General features: G+C 38.7%; 1 protein-coding gene across 8 annotated transcripts in view; it reads right to left on the reverse strand.

Moving 5' to 3' along the window:
* Positions 1 to 15,691, reverse strand: part of PRLR (prolactin receptor) — a 128,243-nt gene that overhangs the window by 13,706 nt on the left and 98,846 nt on the right. For 6 of the 8 annotated variants that reach the window (XM_015848354.2, XM_015848360.2, XM_032441134.1 and 3 more), the window contains 8 exons: positions 13,082 to 13,195; positions 11,944 to 12,076; positions 9,745 to 9,914; positions 5,507 to 5,670; positions 4,678 to 4,819; positions 3,030 to 3,162; positions 1,814 to 1,983; positions 516 to 685 (listed from right to left, as the gene is read on the reverse strand). In XM_015848354.2, coding sequence (XP_015703840.1) covers positions 516 to 685; positions 1,814 to 1,983; positions 3,030 to 3,162; positions 4,678 to 4,819; positions 5,507 to 5,670; positions 9,745 to 9,914; positions 11,944 to 12,076; positions 13,082 to 13,151 — 1,152 coding nt within the window. In that variant the 5' untranslated portion in view covers positions 13,152 to 13,195. 8 annotated transcript variants of the gene reach the window in all.

Below are 15,691 nucleotides of genomic sequence, written 5' to 3' on the forward strand. Positions count from 1 at the left end.
TGATGTCAGAGGTGGAGACAACAGTTTGTCCCCTACTTGTATGAGTTGCAGATCCTGAGTGTGGAGAATAATTATTATGTGGAGATAACAACTATTACCTAATGGTTATTTGCACAAATATGCATAATGTCATTGTTATATACAATATTTGTATAAATATATAGTATATATATATACATAATGTCATCCTGTTATATAAGAAGTATTTGTGGCTGAGAACAAATTATCAAAAAAATAAGCCTGGCAGAACAAGAGCTAACAATTTAAACTACTATGTCAATATGATTAATATATAATGGCCACAATTAAAAACAAGTACTTCATCACCTGCTGCCACACAGCAGCATCTGAGATACTAGCCTTCTCAATAGGAATATGTGGAACACACAAGCACTGCTTTTGAAAAAGGATGAATTATTCCATGTGCCTGCTTCATTATGGTCAGGCATGGGACATGACTAACAAACTCTAACTGATCAAGAAAAACTGTGAGTAAAAGCATGCAAGATGCTTACCTCCCATTCCTCTCCTTCTTCAGGCTTCAGTCGCAATTCATACTCAAGGGTAAGCCATCCAGATCTGACATCAGCCAGTGGGGGTGGAGACCATGTCAGTACCAGATATGGTTTTCTATTTGTTGGCTTTTTTAATTCTAGAGTTACATTCACGGGAGGATCAGGCTGTACTGTTAAAATAAGAGAACTGATAAAATAAACAAGGATTTAAAATTTGAAGGCACTGAAGAACACAAAATAAGTGGAGTTCATATTGAAGTTTTCCTGGTTCATTTACCACCTAAACCATACTTTGTTTTTTCACATCACCATTTATCCTTGCTGTTCTCCACACTCTATTTCAAAGCTAATAGAAACATAAATAAAAAATATAGCAAAACAACATCTTCAATGGTGTGTTATAAAAGTTATTTTGTATCATAATCTTACCAAATTTTGTATATACCATTAGGGATGCTGAAAACACAGATTTAAATTATAAAACTTGTCCCCTTCAATTGTTAACACTGGGAAAATACAGCAGCATTATCCCAGTGTGCATTGGCAGGGATACATAAAAGAATAAAGTCCTTTCCATGCTTCAAAAATAAAACAAAATGGAATGTAGCTTTCTGCCAGCCAGGCCTGCAGCTGCCTCAGTTCACAGGTAGAGCTCCTGCATACAATGCATGTGTTTTACCACTGTGTGATGCAAAGTTTCACCAAGTAAGTAGTCAGGGCATAGAGGTAAAATATGCTTTTTTTCTCCACAAGCCCTTTTTCAGTTATCAGGCTCTCAGCAGTCTCATCTTTGATACAAAAATCATTATTTGCAGTAATATTCTTTCCCTTAGAAAATTACATAAATACTTGCACACAGTCACTCTGTGGAAAAAGTCTGAGAGATTATCAGTGATTGCTATAAAAACAGTTTCAGCTTCTCCTGGGAAAAGCAAATCTCAGAAAAACCGCTTTCAGGTAGTAAAATTTAAGTTTTATTGGTTAAAAGATCAATTTGAATTCAACTGGTGATAGAGAGGAAAAGGATTTTAGCAAGATGGCGTTTCTTATGGCTTGACTGGAGGAAATATGTGGATCCAATAAATGATTATCTGAATGCAGTGTTAAAGCTTTCAGCACTTTTGGCCTTCAAATGCTAGGAGGATGAATTTTGACTTACTACAAACAAGATCTTATCTGTTATTACATATTTTTAACTGGGGTGTACTACAATCCATGGGAAGAGCTGGAAGAAAAAAGATTGTATCAAAACCCATAATCCTGAATTAATCGGTTCCACAGAAAACACTGTCTCTTACCTATGTAGGTCACATCCACATAATGAGGATCTGAGCTGTTACTTCCCATTTCATTAGTTGCCCTGACAGTAATATTGTATATGGTCCAGAAGGAAGTGTGCTTTTTATCAAAGTAGCAGGAATTGGGGCCTGCAGTTCTGTAATCTGGACATTCATAAACTTGTTCCTCTCTGAAATGAAAGAATCACAGTGATTACACAGACTAAAACACGTGACTTTGTTTACAAGTAGTTGCATCTGTAGTAACATTCTTTAGGGCTGGATTTGAGTCTATATACCTGAGAATATGAAGGAAATCACCATACCTGGAAACATCCAGGATACTCTGAGAATTGATAGTACAAAAGTTATGCCTTTGATACTGTCCCTCACAGGACTTTTCTGGATAAATTGTTCAACTGTGAGATAAGATTGTTCAACTGTCCCTATCACAGCAAGTGCTGACATGTCTCAGTGGCAGAGATCAAAGGGCTGTAGGGGATGGGATACACCCTGCTGCCAGTTCATCACCAGTAGTGTTCCCCAAGGCTCAGTTCTAGGTTCATTTCTGTTCAATATTGTTACCAATTGTTGTAGGATGCAGGAGTGGAACGTGTCCTCAGCATGTTCACCAGTGACACTTAACTGGGAGCTGCTGACTGCCTGGTGGTATGAGAGGCCTATGAGTTGTGTGCTCTACCATACAAAAAGGATGTTAAGGTACTTAACAGGGGAGGTTCAGACTGTACATTAGAAAAAACTGTTTACTGTGAGAATGGTCAAACCCTGGAACAGGTTTCCTGGAGAAGTGGTTGATGTCGCATGACAGTCAGTGTTGAAGAGGCAGTTGGATAGTGCTCTCAGTAACAGGCTTTAACCTTTAGTTAGCCCTGAATTAGCAAACTCTGGTCATTTTGGAAAACTATTTTCCCTGGAGCTGTGAAGGCAAGGTGTTACACAGCTGTGCCTTTGTTTTGCAAATGCTGTCATGCAGTTCCTGCACCACTGCAACTTCCAAGGCAGTTTATCTATGCCATTACAATTCACAGCAATCTGAAAAAGCCAACAGTATAGAGAGATAGTCTTTCACTCTTAAATATGCTGTTGCTAGTACCGTTCCAGAATATGTCACTTGAACAAAAGACCTGACATTCAGAAAACCATCTCTCTGAAATGCCAAAACCAATTAAGCATGATTTTCTCATAAAATACTGAATAATTATACACAGCCTTTTACCCTTCTTTGCTGTAAAGTAAAGTGTAGTTAGTAGGATGCCCTCCATCTAAACCAGGTTTCCACCAACAGGTAAATGTTTCCTTTTCTGGGGAACGGCATTTTATTATTGTAGGCTTTTCAGGAGGTGACTGTCCTGCAAGAGATATATGAATGAAATAATTAGTACGTTTAATGTATCAAGTCAGCTCCAGAGCTTATAAAACATAAAAGGAGCACTAGAAAATACATCTTTTTTTTTTTTTTTTCCTTACAAGGCATGAAAACATGTTGCCTCATTATTATCATTATATCATATTATCATTATATTATGTATCATTATACAAATGGTGTTCAGTGGGTAGGGCAGCAGCCTGCAACTTCAACCTGGATTCAAAACTCTTTCCCACTGAAGATATACCAAGGAATGATGTTTTTATTCTCTAGCTGTGGCTTTCCTCTGCATCCCAAATCTGATAAAGGATGATTAATACTGTCATACTAGGTTATATAAAACGATTTAAACTACACTCTGCTACACAATCTAAGCCTTTTATTTTCTTAAAAAAAAAAATAATGTGTTTTAAGATGCTGCTATTATTCCAGAAAAAAATGTTTTCATTTGTTTTGGTTTTACAGGAAAAAAAAAAAAAAAAGAAGAATTTGTTTGCCTGTGTGTTTATGTCCCTGCCAGTAATTCTCTTCTGAAGTGCCTATACTGAGATCACCTAAAAGACACAAAGTAGTTCTTGTATTTCCTCCTACAGTGACGTCATGCTCAGCAATCGGTCTAATTGCCTGATTCCTGCCAAGCAATTTACAACAATGTGGATTCCTGATGATGTTACTATAGACTCAAGGAAAGCATTTGGGCAAAAAATAGGGCTGAGATGATGCTTAAGTTCTGAATAGTTGGATTCTAGTAAAAACTCTAATGTGCTTGAAACATTAGTAATTATGTATCCATGGCAAAATATGGTCTTATTACGTCAAAAATATATATTATCTATTATTTGGGGAGGGTCATTGATTTACCAGATTTATAATTGCCTAGAGCATATCTGAAAGTGGAACATTTAAAAAACACTTTTCTCTTAAGAGCACTTCAGCAATCTCCACGTCAAACAATGAATAATACAATTAGTGGTAGAAGAAGATTTGAGGCAACCTGGCTAAAGTGTCTGACAACAAGAAATGAAGTCATCGACATTTAATGTCCCAATAGAATACAGATAATTACCCCCATGTGATAGTAGCTGCTATGTCATGGTCTCTTAGGCAGGGCAACGATTTCAGTCCAGTTGTTAATGAACAAGTGAGTGACTCTTACAGAAGTACTATTACCTGGTATCTTTAGTTACAGGTGAAATCATCACAATTTTTAAGTGGTAGGACATGACCAAAAACTTATGTAAGCACACCTGTATCACAAAGTGTCTTCCTAGTAAATTCCAGACTGTATGTCACACTATTGCAAGATGCTAAGTGGATCAGCAAGACCAAATATGTAGCTACACATGAAATATGGTAAGATGCACTAAGTTGTTCCTCCATCACTATGAAGCATCTGTGTGAGGAAGCAGGTTTTCAGGGAGAGCATTTAGGTACCTTTTGCAACATTAACCTACTTGTATTTTAAACGCAGCTGACAGAACAACTATCATCCACTCACCACTGGGGATCAGAATCCGTCTTTCAGAGCTCCATTCACTCCATTCTCCAGGGTCCAACACACAACGGACCTGGACAACGTACCTCACGCCAGCATTTAACCTATTTATTTTGCACTGTGTCTCTACTCCAACAGATATTGTCTGGAAAAACAATACAGAATTAGGCCATTTTAACAAATCAGCCATTAAGAAGTAAGCTTATGTCACTGACTTCTAAAAGGCAAGATTTTTAGTCCCTCTCATTGGAGTACAGTTTAGTGTACTCTAGGATTGAGAGTGGGTTTGTATTAAGTCAAAGCTGGATGTGCCTGTCAGAAGGGAATCTCTGCTTATAACATATTTCTGTGATTAGTTATAGATATGCATTCAGAAATCTATAGGTGCCATTGAGTGTCTAGTACTGTGACTTATCTCACGTATTGCTGATACTGACTTTTGATTCATAGTTAACTGATTTCTCATTAATAATATTTTAATGAATCACCAAACTGCTCAGATCATGATTTTGCTTCAAGTTTGCAAACCAAGCAGACTCTTACTGTGATACTCAGCAGTAGACAAACTGATGAAAATCACGATTACATATTCAACCAGTGGGCTAAATAGATTTATTTATTTTTCATTTTAGTATATAACATTCTTAGGATAGTTTGCGAATACTGTTACCTTCACTCTCTACAAACTGACAGATTTTTCCTTTATATAATGATATTTCATTACAGTAATTCTGCTATCCTTACAGAAACTAAGACTTTTATAATACAAACTAAATTCTGACAGTAGAACTCACTGAAAAGCATTTATGCATATAATATATTTTTCTCTTACCTCCCACTCTTCCTTTTCCTCAGGTTTTAGTCGTAGCTCATAGCGATATAAATGATTAGAGCTGGCAGCAGCTAATAGAGGTGGAGACCATTTTGCCCAAAGGTACATTATATTAGCAGATCTTTTCGTTTCTAGAGTGAGATTCACAGGAGAACCTGGCTGAACTGTGCAAATGAAAAGTTTGCCATTAATGATTCAGTTTTCTATCTGAAAAGATACCTCCCTTGTTGCTTTGTTGTTTTTTGTTTTGTTTTGTTTTCATAGCACTGATGGATGGGGTTGCTGAACAAAGGGCATGGAGTGTTGTAATAGGGATCAACACTCCATTAATTACAAAATTAATAAAAACGGATTAAGCAAGGTCACCTCCAGCACTTACAGGTTAGCCGGGAAATGGCTAATGGCCAGCATTATGGATAAATTCCCACTCTCTAAGAAGACAACATGGGGGTGCCTCTGTTACATGCCTATACACTAACACACACAGTATAGGGAATAAACAAGAGGAGTATGACACCTGCAAATGGCTACATTCTCATTGGGATCACAGAGCAGTAATGGGGTGGCTATGATGACTGGCCCTGCCTGGGGACGGATGAGAAGATGACCGAGAGTTTATGGAAAACTAAGTGAGGTGACCTTATAGTGAAAATCTGCTTCAGGCCATACGACCACAAAGACTGTGCAGATGAGGTCCATGACACAGAAGTGGCCTCATGTTCACAAGCTCTTGTCATGTGGGACTTGAACCAACACATTTGCTTTGGAGGGACAACACAGCAGGACATGAACAACCTAGAGGTTCCTGGAATGTGATGACGATAACTCCTTCCTCCAAGCAATAGAGGAACCAACAAGAAGAAGCACTATGCTGGACCTTGTTCTCACCAGCAAGGAAGAGTTCTTTGCAATAACACTCTGGAAGGAAGAGGGGACAAAGAAAGCTGATTATTATTAAAAGATCGCTTTTTCCAAGCTCAAAAGCAATGCATTCCAACAAAGAGGATGTCAGGCAACTTTCCAGGAGGCCTGCATGAATGAAGAAGGATCTCCTGACCCAACTCGAATAGAAAATGTAAAACTATAGATGGTGTAAGCAAGGACTGGTAAGCTGGGAAGAATACAGAGATATAGTCAGAGCATCTGAGAATGGAATTAGGAAAGCTAAAGCCCAAATGGAATTGAATCTGGCCAGTGATGTCAAAGACAACAAGAGCTCCTACAAGTGCATGAGTGACAAAAGGAAGATGAGAGAAAATGTGGTCTCCCTGATGAATGAACAGGCAAACATGGTTGAATAAGACATTGAGAATGCTTTCCTTGTCTCAGTCTTCACCAGAAAGACTGGCCTGCAGGAATCTAAGTTCCCCGAAGCCAGGCCAAAAGGCTGAGGCAAGGAGGCTGTGCCCTTGGTCGAAGAGGATCAGGTCAGGGAATAACTGAGCAAACTGGACATTTGTACAGTCATAAGCTCTGATGTGATGCATCTACGGGCGCTGAAGGAGGTGGCAGTTGTGATTGCAAGGCTTCTCAATAAATTTTGGTTTCATGGGAACTGAAATAAGTGCTTGAAGCCTGGAGGAAATAAAATATCACTCTTCTATAAAAGAACAAGGAGGAAGACCCAGAGAACTAAAGGCTGGTCAGCTTCACACTGATCCCTGGGAAGGCAATGGAATAGCTAATTCTGGAAACCATTTCCAGGCACTTGAAAGAGAAGAAAATCAGAGGTGTCCATGGTGGATTCAGCAAGGAAAAGTTATGCTTCACTAGCCTGTTAAGGTTCTGCAATTAAATGACCTGCCCGATGGATGAGGGGAAAACAGTAGATACTGTCCTCCTGGACTTCAATAAGGCCTTTGACACTGATCCCCATGTGATCATCTTAGAAAAGCTGTTAAAGTATGGGTTGGAGGAACAGACAGTGAGGTAGATCGAAAACTGGCTAAATGGCCAGGCCAGATAGTACAGGTCAGTGGTGCAAAGCCAATATGGAAACTAATAACAAGCAGAATACCCCAGGGGTCAATACTGGGTCCAGCTCTGTTCAATATCTTTGTTAATGATTTAATGAGGGCGTAGAGCTCAGCCTCATTAAATTTGCAGATGACAAAAAACCTGGGGTACATACTGGATAACAAGATGCTCTGTCTGAACATCAGGAAGCACTTCTGTACTGCACAGCTGATTGAGCACTGATACAAACTGCCCAGAGTGGTAATGGAGTCTCCTTCTTGAAAATCTTCCTAGGCATGATTCTGGCAACTCGGTCCGAGTGTCCCTGCTTGAGCACAGATTAGACCATATACAAGAATTCCCTTCTTGCTTGTTCTGGTTTTAGATGAGACAGAATTGATCTTAATTCACAGTGCCTGGTATGAAACCGTGTTTTGGCTTTAGATGAAAAACAATGTCGTTAACATTGCAGTGGTTTAGTAGTTGTTGAGCAGTGCTGCACATTTAACACATTAATGCTGGACATTTTAACTTCTTGTACTGTTCTGCCAGTGAACTGGACTAGGGTGGGGCACAGGGAGCTGGGAGGGGAAAGAACCAGAACCGATGTTCCAAGCTGTCCAAAAGGATATTCCATACTATCATGTGAAAAAGAAATAAAACTGAGAGATCTGGTCAGGGAGGCAGCTGCTGCTTGGGAACTCCTTGGGCACTGGTCAGCAGGTAGTGAGCAATTGTGTTGTGGGCAATTTATTTGTAAATATAGAAAATTATCGTTACTATTGTTTTCCTTTTCTCTTCCTTTCCTGTCTTAGTACATTGTTTTTGATGTCAACCCATGAGTTCTACTTTATTTTATTTTTACAGTTCTCTTCCCTATGCTCATATTTTCAGCTGGGATAGAACTGTCTTCTTCATAGTGTCTGGTATGATGCTGTTTTGGTTCTAGGAGAAAAAGCAACGTTGATAATACACCAAGGTTTATAGTTGCTGCTAAGCAGCGTTGTACAGAATTAATGCAGTTTTTAGTGAAAGGCTCAAGGAGCTGGGACAAAATTAGGACGGCTGATGTAAACTCACAAAGGGATATTTCATACCACACGACATCAAGCAGAAGAGTTTTGGAGGGGGTGAGAGTTCTTCTGGCCCTCTTCTACAACTTGGGGTCTAGTTGGGCAGGAGGAAATGGCAAGCAGTTCCTTGTGCCTCATTCGTTCTGCACATTCAGATATATACACACACATATACAGTATTTTCTTTTTCCTTTTCTCTTAATAGTTTCTATGTGCATACATGAGCTCTACATTGTTGGTTGCTTTTTTTTGTTGTTTTTTTTTTTTCCATTTTGAAAGGGGGGAGTGAGCAAATGCCTGCGTGGTGCTCAGCCATCTGCCACACTAAACCACAATACTGATCCATTGGGAGAAGGATGTGAGCTGTATGGTTCTTAGCTGCCTGCTGGGATAAACCACAGCACCACCTCAGCCATTCTGTCATCTTTCTGTTATCTGTTTTGTAATTCATCATATTAATTTCTGTTCGTTCAGCCTGTCCATGAAGATATAGTACAACAGACTTTTTTTTGCCTTTTCTCCCTAATGGTGTCAACTGGCTACTAATTTATGACAGTATCAGCAAATCTTAAGACTTAACTCTGAATTTATAAGGCTAAGGAAACAGAAATAATAATAATAATAATTCAGCCACTCTTGTATAATGAAAATGTGGCCAAAAAGACTGAGTACACTGTAGAATATGTATGCAGAAAACAGAAAGAAGTTAAGAATATGAAATACTGCACAAAAGAAGCAAAAAATGTGAGGATTTTAGGCATATTTTTACCCTTCCAAGGCTGCAATTCCAACAACCAGTAAGATGTTTACGCTGGGAAAATGTAGTCTTGAACAATTCTGACAGTTTAACCCAATTTGAAAGTTTGATAATCTGCAGTGCTAGGAGCCCACAGAACTGTTTAGACTCAGATGACTCTAACTGAAATACTGGAGTTAATTAGAAACTGGAGCAATTTTTCACCACAATTAAGGCAGTGCTGGCATATGCTATTACCTGATTTGTAAGTAAAATGCAGTTTCCACATACATTAGAGATATATATTTCACTTCAGATCATTGTCAGATAAACACTCCTCTATTAGCAAGTTTCATATCATGAGGAAAGAAATCATTCACCACTACTTGTTCTTGAAAAACAGGTATGTCTTGATCTAGATTGCTTTTTTTTTTTTTTTTCTTTTCTTTTGCATTTCATTCTTCCCTTTTTACCTATGGAGGTCACATCCACATACTGAGGATCCGAGCTGTTACTTCCAATCTCATTCGTTGCTGTTACAGTGATATTATATGTTGTCCATGGATTAGTGTGGTTTTTATTGAAGTAGCAGGAATTGGGACCTGATGTTCTGTAGTCTGGACATTCATAGATTTTTTCTTCACTGAAATAAAATGATTTAAAAAGTTCAAAGTTTAGGAAATGAATCAAAGTAGATAATTTTCTTGTAATGGCCTAAGTTCAGCACAGAACTTTAAAATGTTAAACTTTAAGCCTATATATAATCCCATCTCTGGGAAACATTTCAGTGAACGTCAAATGCTATTACCATAAATGCTCCATTGACTCATAAGCTATTTTTACTGCAGTTGTTCAGGACAAAAGTTTTTATCTGTTTTTTTATACACAGGAATTTGTTGCCAAAAGAATGGAAAAAGAAATTTCCAGAGACAATACAAGGTAATTCAAAAAACATTCAGAAGCAAGTTAAACCCTTTATCTAATGAAGGAAAATTGCTAAATGCCTTCTTTACACATTTTCACTGGAAAGTAACCTGATGGGCTCTATGGCAGAATGGTGTTTTATTACTTATTTTGTTTTCAGTAATGTGTTCATTTATCTGCTTTTGAATGTGAGCATGGCCATATCTCTTACATACTGTCTTCTAACTTAGGAGCCTTCACCTTTTTTTAGAGGAGTGCTTTGTACTCATTAAAGCTGAACTGGGTGATGTGCTCAGACTTTTTCTAGGTGTGAAGAACAGCAGAAACATAAAGCATCATCTCAGAAGGCTCATGTCAATTCATTGTCATGATCTACATGCCAGTTGTAACAAAATCTTTCAGTGTCCATGCAGCTTTGTCCCAGTTCACAAAGCTTATATTCAGTGAATGTAAGAGGACTGCACCCGAGACAACAAGCTAAGAAACATAACTCTGGCCTAGATCTGGGGTGCTTAGCAACACTTGTGTTTCAGCAGATTTAATAAAAATGATAAGCATCTATATCCATCTTCAGGCAGGACTCTTCTGGGCTGTGACAGGTATGATGTAAGATGCTCATAAAAAGTTCTATTCTGATCAAGTTCTAAACACCTGAACTTTCATAAAACAGAAGTTCTACAGATATGCATAGAAAGCGTCATCTCTCTCAGTTCATTCTCAATTGTGGCAACTTCATTAAAAGCTGTACCCTTATCAATGAATACAAGTGATCTGGAGTTGGTTTAATTTAAGCAGGGACGTCTGAGGCTTTACCTTATCTATTTTGAACCTCACTGGATTTATTCAATGAAATTCAATATCAGCTTCCCTGCTTGTGCATATTATGAGACCTCTTTTTAAAGGAAGAAAGGGCTCTTATATTATGAAGCACAGGTTATGCAAAGTGGCTAAGCATATGCACATTCTATTCTTAAACAGTATGAGGGTGTTTTGGTGATTTACCAAACCACTAAATTTTGAGATGCAGTACCCACATCTGATTTTATCCCATTTTGTGAACCACCAGGTTGGCTATGAATTCAAATAGGGAAGTCTCTAAAATAGACTTTCTCCAGATGTATGTTAGCTCTTTGGAAAGCCTGAAGGCCTAAGGGCACCTCTGAGCCTCCCCCACTCTACCTTTGGCAAAGACTCCATTTCAGCCCACAGCAGCAGGGCTCATCTCCAGCTCCCTGCAGCTTGACCATGGGCCCCACTGAGCTGGCTTTGATCCACGAACTGACATCCTTTCCCAACACAACCTTGGTCTGTCCCCATCCCCTGGATTGTGCCCAATGCCTCGGGCTAAGGTTGCCCCACCATCAACCCTGCTTCCCTTCAGCCCTGGCTGATGGCTTTGCTTTGCCTGTCCCAGAGAAGCTCCCACAGACCCCAGCCCTCATAGTGCCCTGATGCTTCCCTCCTCAGAGAAGCATGCTGTTCAATTTAAAGCTGTGTGCCTTCTAATAAGAGGGACAAATTGCATCTTTCCCTGTATGTGTTTAGACAAGGAAATTTCAGCTCATTTGAGTTTTGTTAGGGACAGGCTGAAGTAATGTTTTTTCCATTGAGGGAAACCCATTCATAGTCCTTGTTGGCAATCTGAAGTTTCATGGATTCATAAAAAATAGCTTTCATAAATTAATGTTATCAGTCCCTCATTCTGTCATAATCACCACTTGATAACTTACTTATTCACCGCTTTTTACCTGTCCTTGCTGTAGAACAGGGTGTAATTGGTAGGAAGTCCTCCATCTGAACCAGGCTTCCACCAACAAGAAAAGGTTTCCTTTTCTAGAGAACGACATCTTATTATCTTAGGTTTTCCAGGGAATGATTGACCTAGGGAAGTGCAGAAATCCAGCTAGTTATATTAGGGTTGGACAGTGGGTTTTTCTGTTGTTATAGTTGTTACTGAATGGCAAATTAAACATTAAATCCTTGAGAAGAATAAAATTAATTTAAACAAAGAACTGAATTTGGTAAATAAATCTTCCTGGAAAAGGGTCAAGACATTCAGAAAAGTGCATATATTTTATCTCAAATTTCTGAAACAGCTGCTATTACATATTTATGCCATTTTCCAAATGAAAGTTTCATTTTTGCCTAAATTTCAGAAGTGTTCATTAATCTTGCAAATAAATTAAAAAGCATGGAATCCAATGCATGATTTACTGTTTTGTATTTCCTAATACATCTAAAATCCTTATCTTCAGGGCATCTTAGAATTAAACTTTCCCATCAGCTTTCTGATAGATTAAAAACTCCTTTATTTACACATCTCTAAAAGTATCAAATATTAAAGGGAAATTATAGATAATACAGATTATAAAAGAAGGAATCAATGAGATGGACATAATATTTTGTGTCCTGAACTTGTTTGGTTACTTTATGAACATTTCATAACAATCCTAATACATTTTAGAATACTCCTGTTAAGATTACTTGCCATTAACTTCCAACATGAAAATAGACCATAAATTTACATACTTTTTTTTTCCCCACAGGAAGAACATGTGGCTTTTCAACCTAAGTTTACCCTTACTTCATTAAACTTCCACACCATATCTTTAGCAGTGTTACTACTCATATGATGCTAAGGATGGAGTGAGCACAGGGAGAGAGTGAATACCTTTCATCATCACCACCACATTATCATTAAATTAATACTACATAAAGAAAAGAGGACTCAAGCCATTTTCAAGGCCTCCATACAAAACTTGGAAAGAAAGAAGTTCAAATGTGCACAGGTTCCAGTGATGGTCAGGATAGATCAAGTAAAGCCTCAGACTTTTCTGAAAGAAGTGTTTCAAGGAAAACAAGTGTTCTGGGAAATTCTGTACTTACCTGTCAGGCCCGCTGTTGACAGAGGAAGCAACAATAGAATTTGAACTGACAATATCAAATTCTGTTTCATGATTTCCACTTCTCCCTGGGAAGGAGTATCACATCAAGGACTCACTGAAAAACATGCAATCATGCAAAAGTAAACAGAAGTGTTAACATGCAACATATATCTGCTTTGATCAAAGTCCTTTCTGAATTGCAGCTAATTGATCCTCGTTATTACTCTGACAGGTGTGGTGCGAGTACATTTTCACTTCAGAGGAAGAAAACCTGAGTTGGAGAGTAGTAAACAGATCTTTCCTCAAACCTTTGAGCAGACATCAGAGTTGGAATTAGGCTTCCAGTGCAGTAACTCATCTTCCACATTTATTTGGCACCTTGGAACACAGAATGCTGTTCGTAAAGCTCTAGCATCTGATGTTAATTTACCTGAGAAATCAGTCTCTTAATAACAAAAAGTATTATTTTATCTTAGATGATGAGAAGAGCTCAACACATTTGAAACCTGAAGGTTCTGAAAACTGAACATAAATAGAAAAGACCCACATTTTACGTAACTGTTGGGAATTTTTTTAGCCAGTCTCATGACTTCTGAATATCTGGGACTGGCAATGTCAAATTCAGGCCCCTCAGCCTGAAGAACGATACTCATTCCGCGTGTTCAGCTCCTTGTTTTTACTGCATTTAATTCTGCGGAAAAGTGAGAAGTGCGAGAAGAGAGAAGAGAAACCACAGGATAAGTAGATAACTTCACAGTTAACTTTTATCCGGTGAAAATGTCAGACGAGGAGCAATTGTCGTGCCTCTTTCTTCAGCCTGCAAAGTCAGTGCAGAACTCCGGCGCCATGCAGTGAGGCTGTGGAGCCCAATGGCTGCAGAGGCTGACACCGCTAGGTGTCCTCAGCACTCAGGGTACAGGTCGGGGCGACCGGTAGCCCCAACTGCTCCTTAGTCTGCTTAGGCTGAAGAAAAGGCAGAATGAATGGAAGCAAGCCTCTTGCTTCCCCCACCAATACACTTTGCTGCTTGGAGGTGGTGAGTGGAGTTGGTAGCCAGCCTTACTCTTGGAAAATGAAGAATAAACATTAATTATCTGAAGGGGTAACTCCTTACATCAGCTTTCCACTCCTAACAAGTATATCTGTCAGGTATTTTGTGCTCAAAACCATTCAGTGTAGCACAGCGTGAGAACAAGATGTCTCTTTACAGAGGAAAAATTCTTTGTGGTTTATCAGATGACTCAATTTTCATTATGCAACTCATTTTCTGTATCAAGAAACTATAGCCGGTCAGAACATAAATGTTTTTCAAGTGCAAAGGGAAATGAGGTATCAGTTAACTTTACTGATACTAAAATGTATTGACTGAGGACAAAGTGCTCCTGAATACCCAGGCACACCTCATGCACACATCTGAGAAACACTCTGCACAACTGCATCTGTGTTTGTTTTAAGCTCACTCGCAGCAATCTGAGTGCACACAGCTGGTGCAGGGCAGAACACCTCAGTATGAACTCTGTTTCTGTGTGAGTGCATGCAAATTTTATGACTGTAAGAAAGCCATAGGCACAACTGCTAGTGTTGTTTCAGAAATGAGCTGTAAACGTGGTGTTACATAAAGCTGAATGCAGACCATTTTGAGCATCGAGGCAAATTTTTCCCAAGTGAAATAACTGTAAACAGTAACCATTTCATGTGCATACAATAATATAGCTTTTTTTATCATAAAAAAAATGGGTGAACAAAACACAGCACTTTCAATCTGAGATTCACACTGTGATTGCCAAAAGGGTGCTGACAGCACTGTTATTGTTTGTTTGTTTTTTTCTCTTTTAAAAAGAGACATATCTTTTCTGTGTGAAAAAAGAGAGAAGCATCATCAAGAAAGAACTGAAGGAGAGCACTCTACAAGGAAAATAGGATCATTCTGGAAACTGAAGACCCAAAGAATCAAATTAATAGAAATAGGATTTAATTAGTGCATTTAAAAGCAAGTATATTTTTTTTTTCTCAGGATCATTCATTATTTTAAAATTACATGATCACAAACCACCTCTGTGACATGGCTATGAAGAAGGAGAGATACAAGAAAGGAGGGATATGAACTTGTTGTTGCAACACACACAGCATCTGGGGCATAAAAAAATCCATGCAAAATTCTGGTCATCTATATACTGAAAACAGCCCCGTCCACTCTTCCTACAGAAGGTGGATAACAGAAGTAAACAGGTTAATATGTTTAGAACAGACTTAGCAAACAGCTGCTAACACAAACAGGGAACACAGAGGCTGCATCATGATGGAGAGTTAAGAAATTGGGTTTTTATTCCATGGAAGGATCTGATTGTCCTCTGTAAACATACCAAGGGATTATCATCAAAAGATGGGGAAAAAGAATGTATAAACATTAAAAATGTTGAAACAAGAATAAATGTCTGTAATTAACTCAAAAGAAGTTAGAAAGAAAGAAAGAGAGAAAGAAAGAGAGAAGGAAAGAGAGAGAGAGAGAAAGAAAGGAAAGAGGAAGGGAGGGAGGGAAGGAGGAAGGGAGGGAGAGGGACAGGGAGGGAGGGAGGGAGGGAGGAGAGGGAGGGGAGGGAGGGAACAGGGA

This window comes from Coturnix japonica, chromosome Z (genome assembly GCF_001577835.2).
Source record: "Coturnix japonica isolate 7356 chromosome Z, Coturnix japonica 2.1, whole genome shotgun sequence".
Lineage (NCBI taxonomy): Eukaryota > Metazoa > Chordata > Aves > Galliformes > Phasianidae > Coturnix > Coturnix japonica.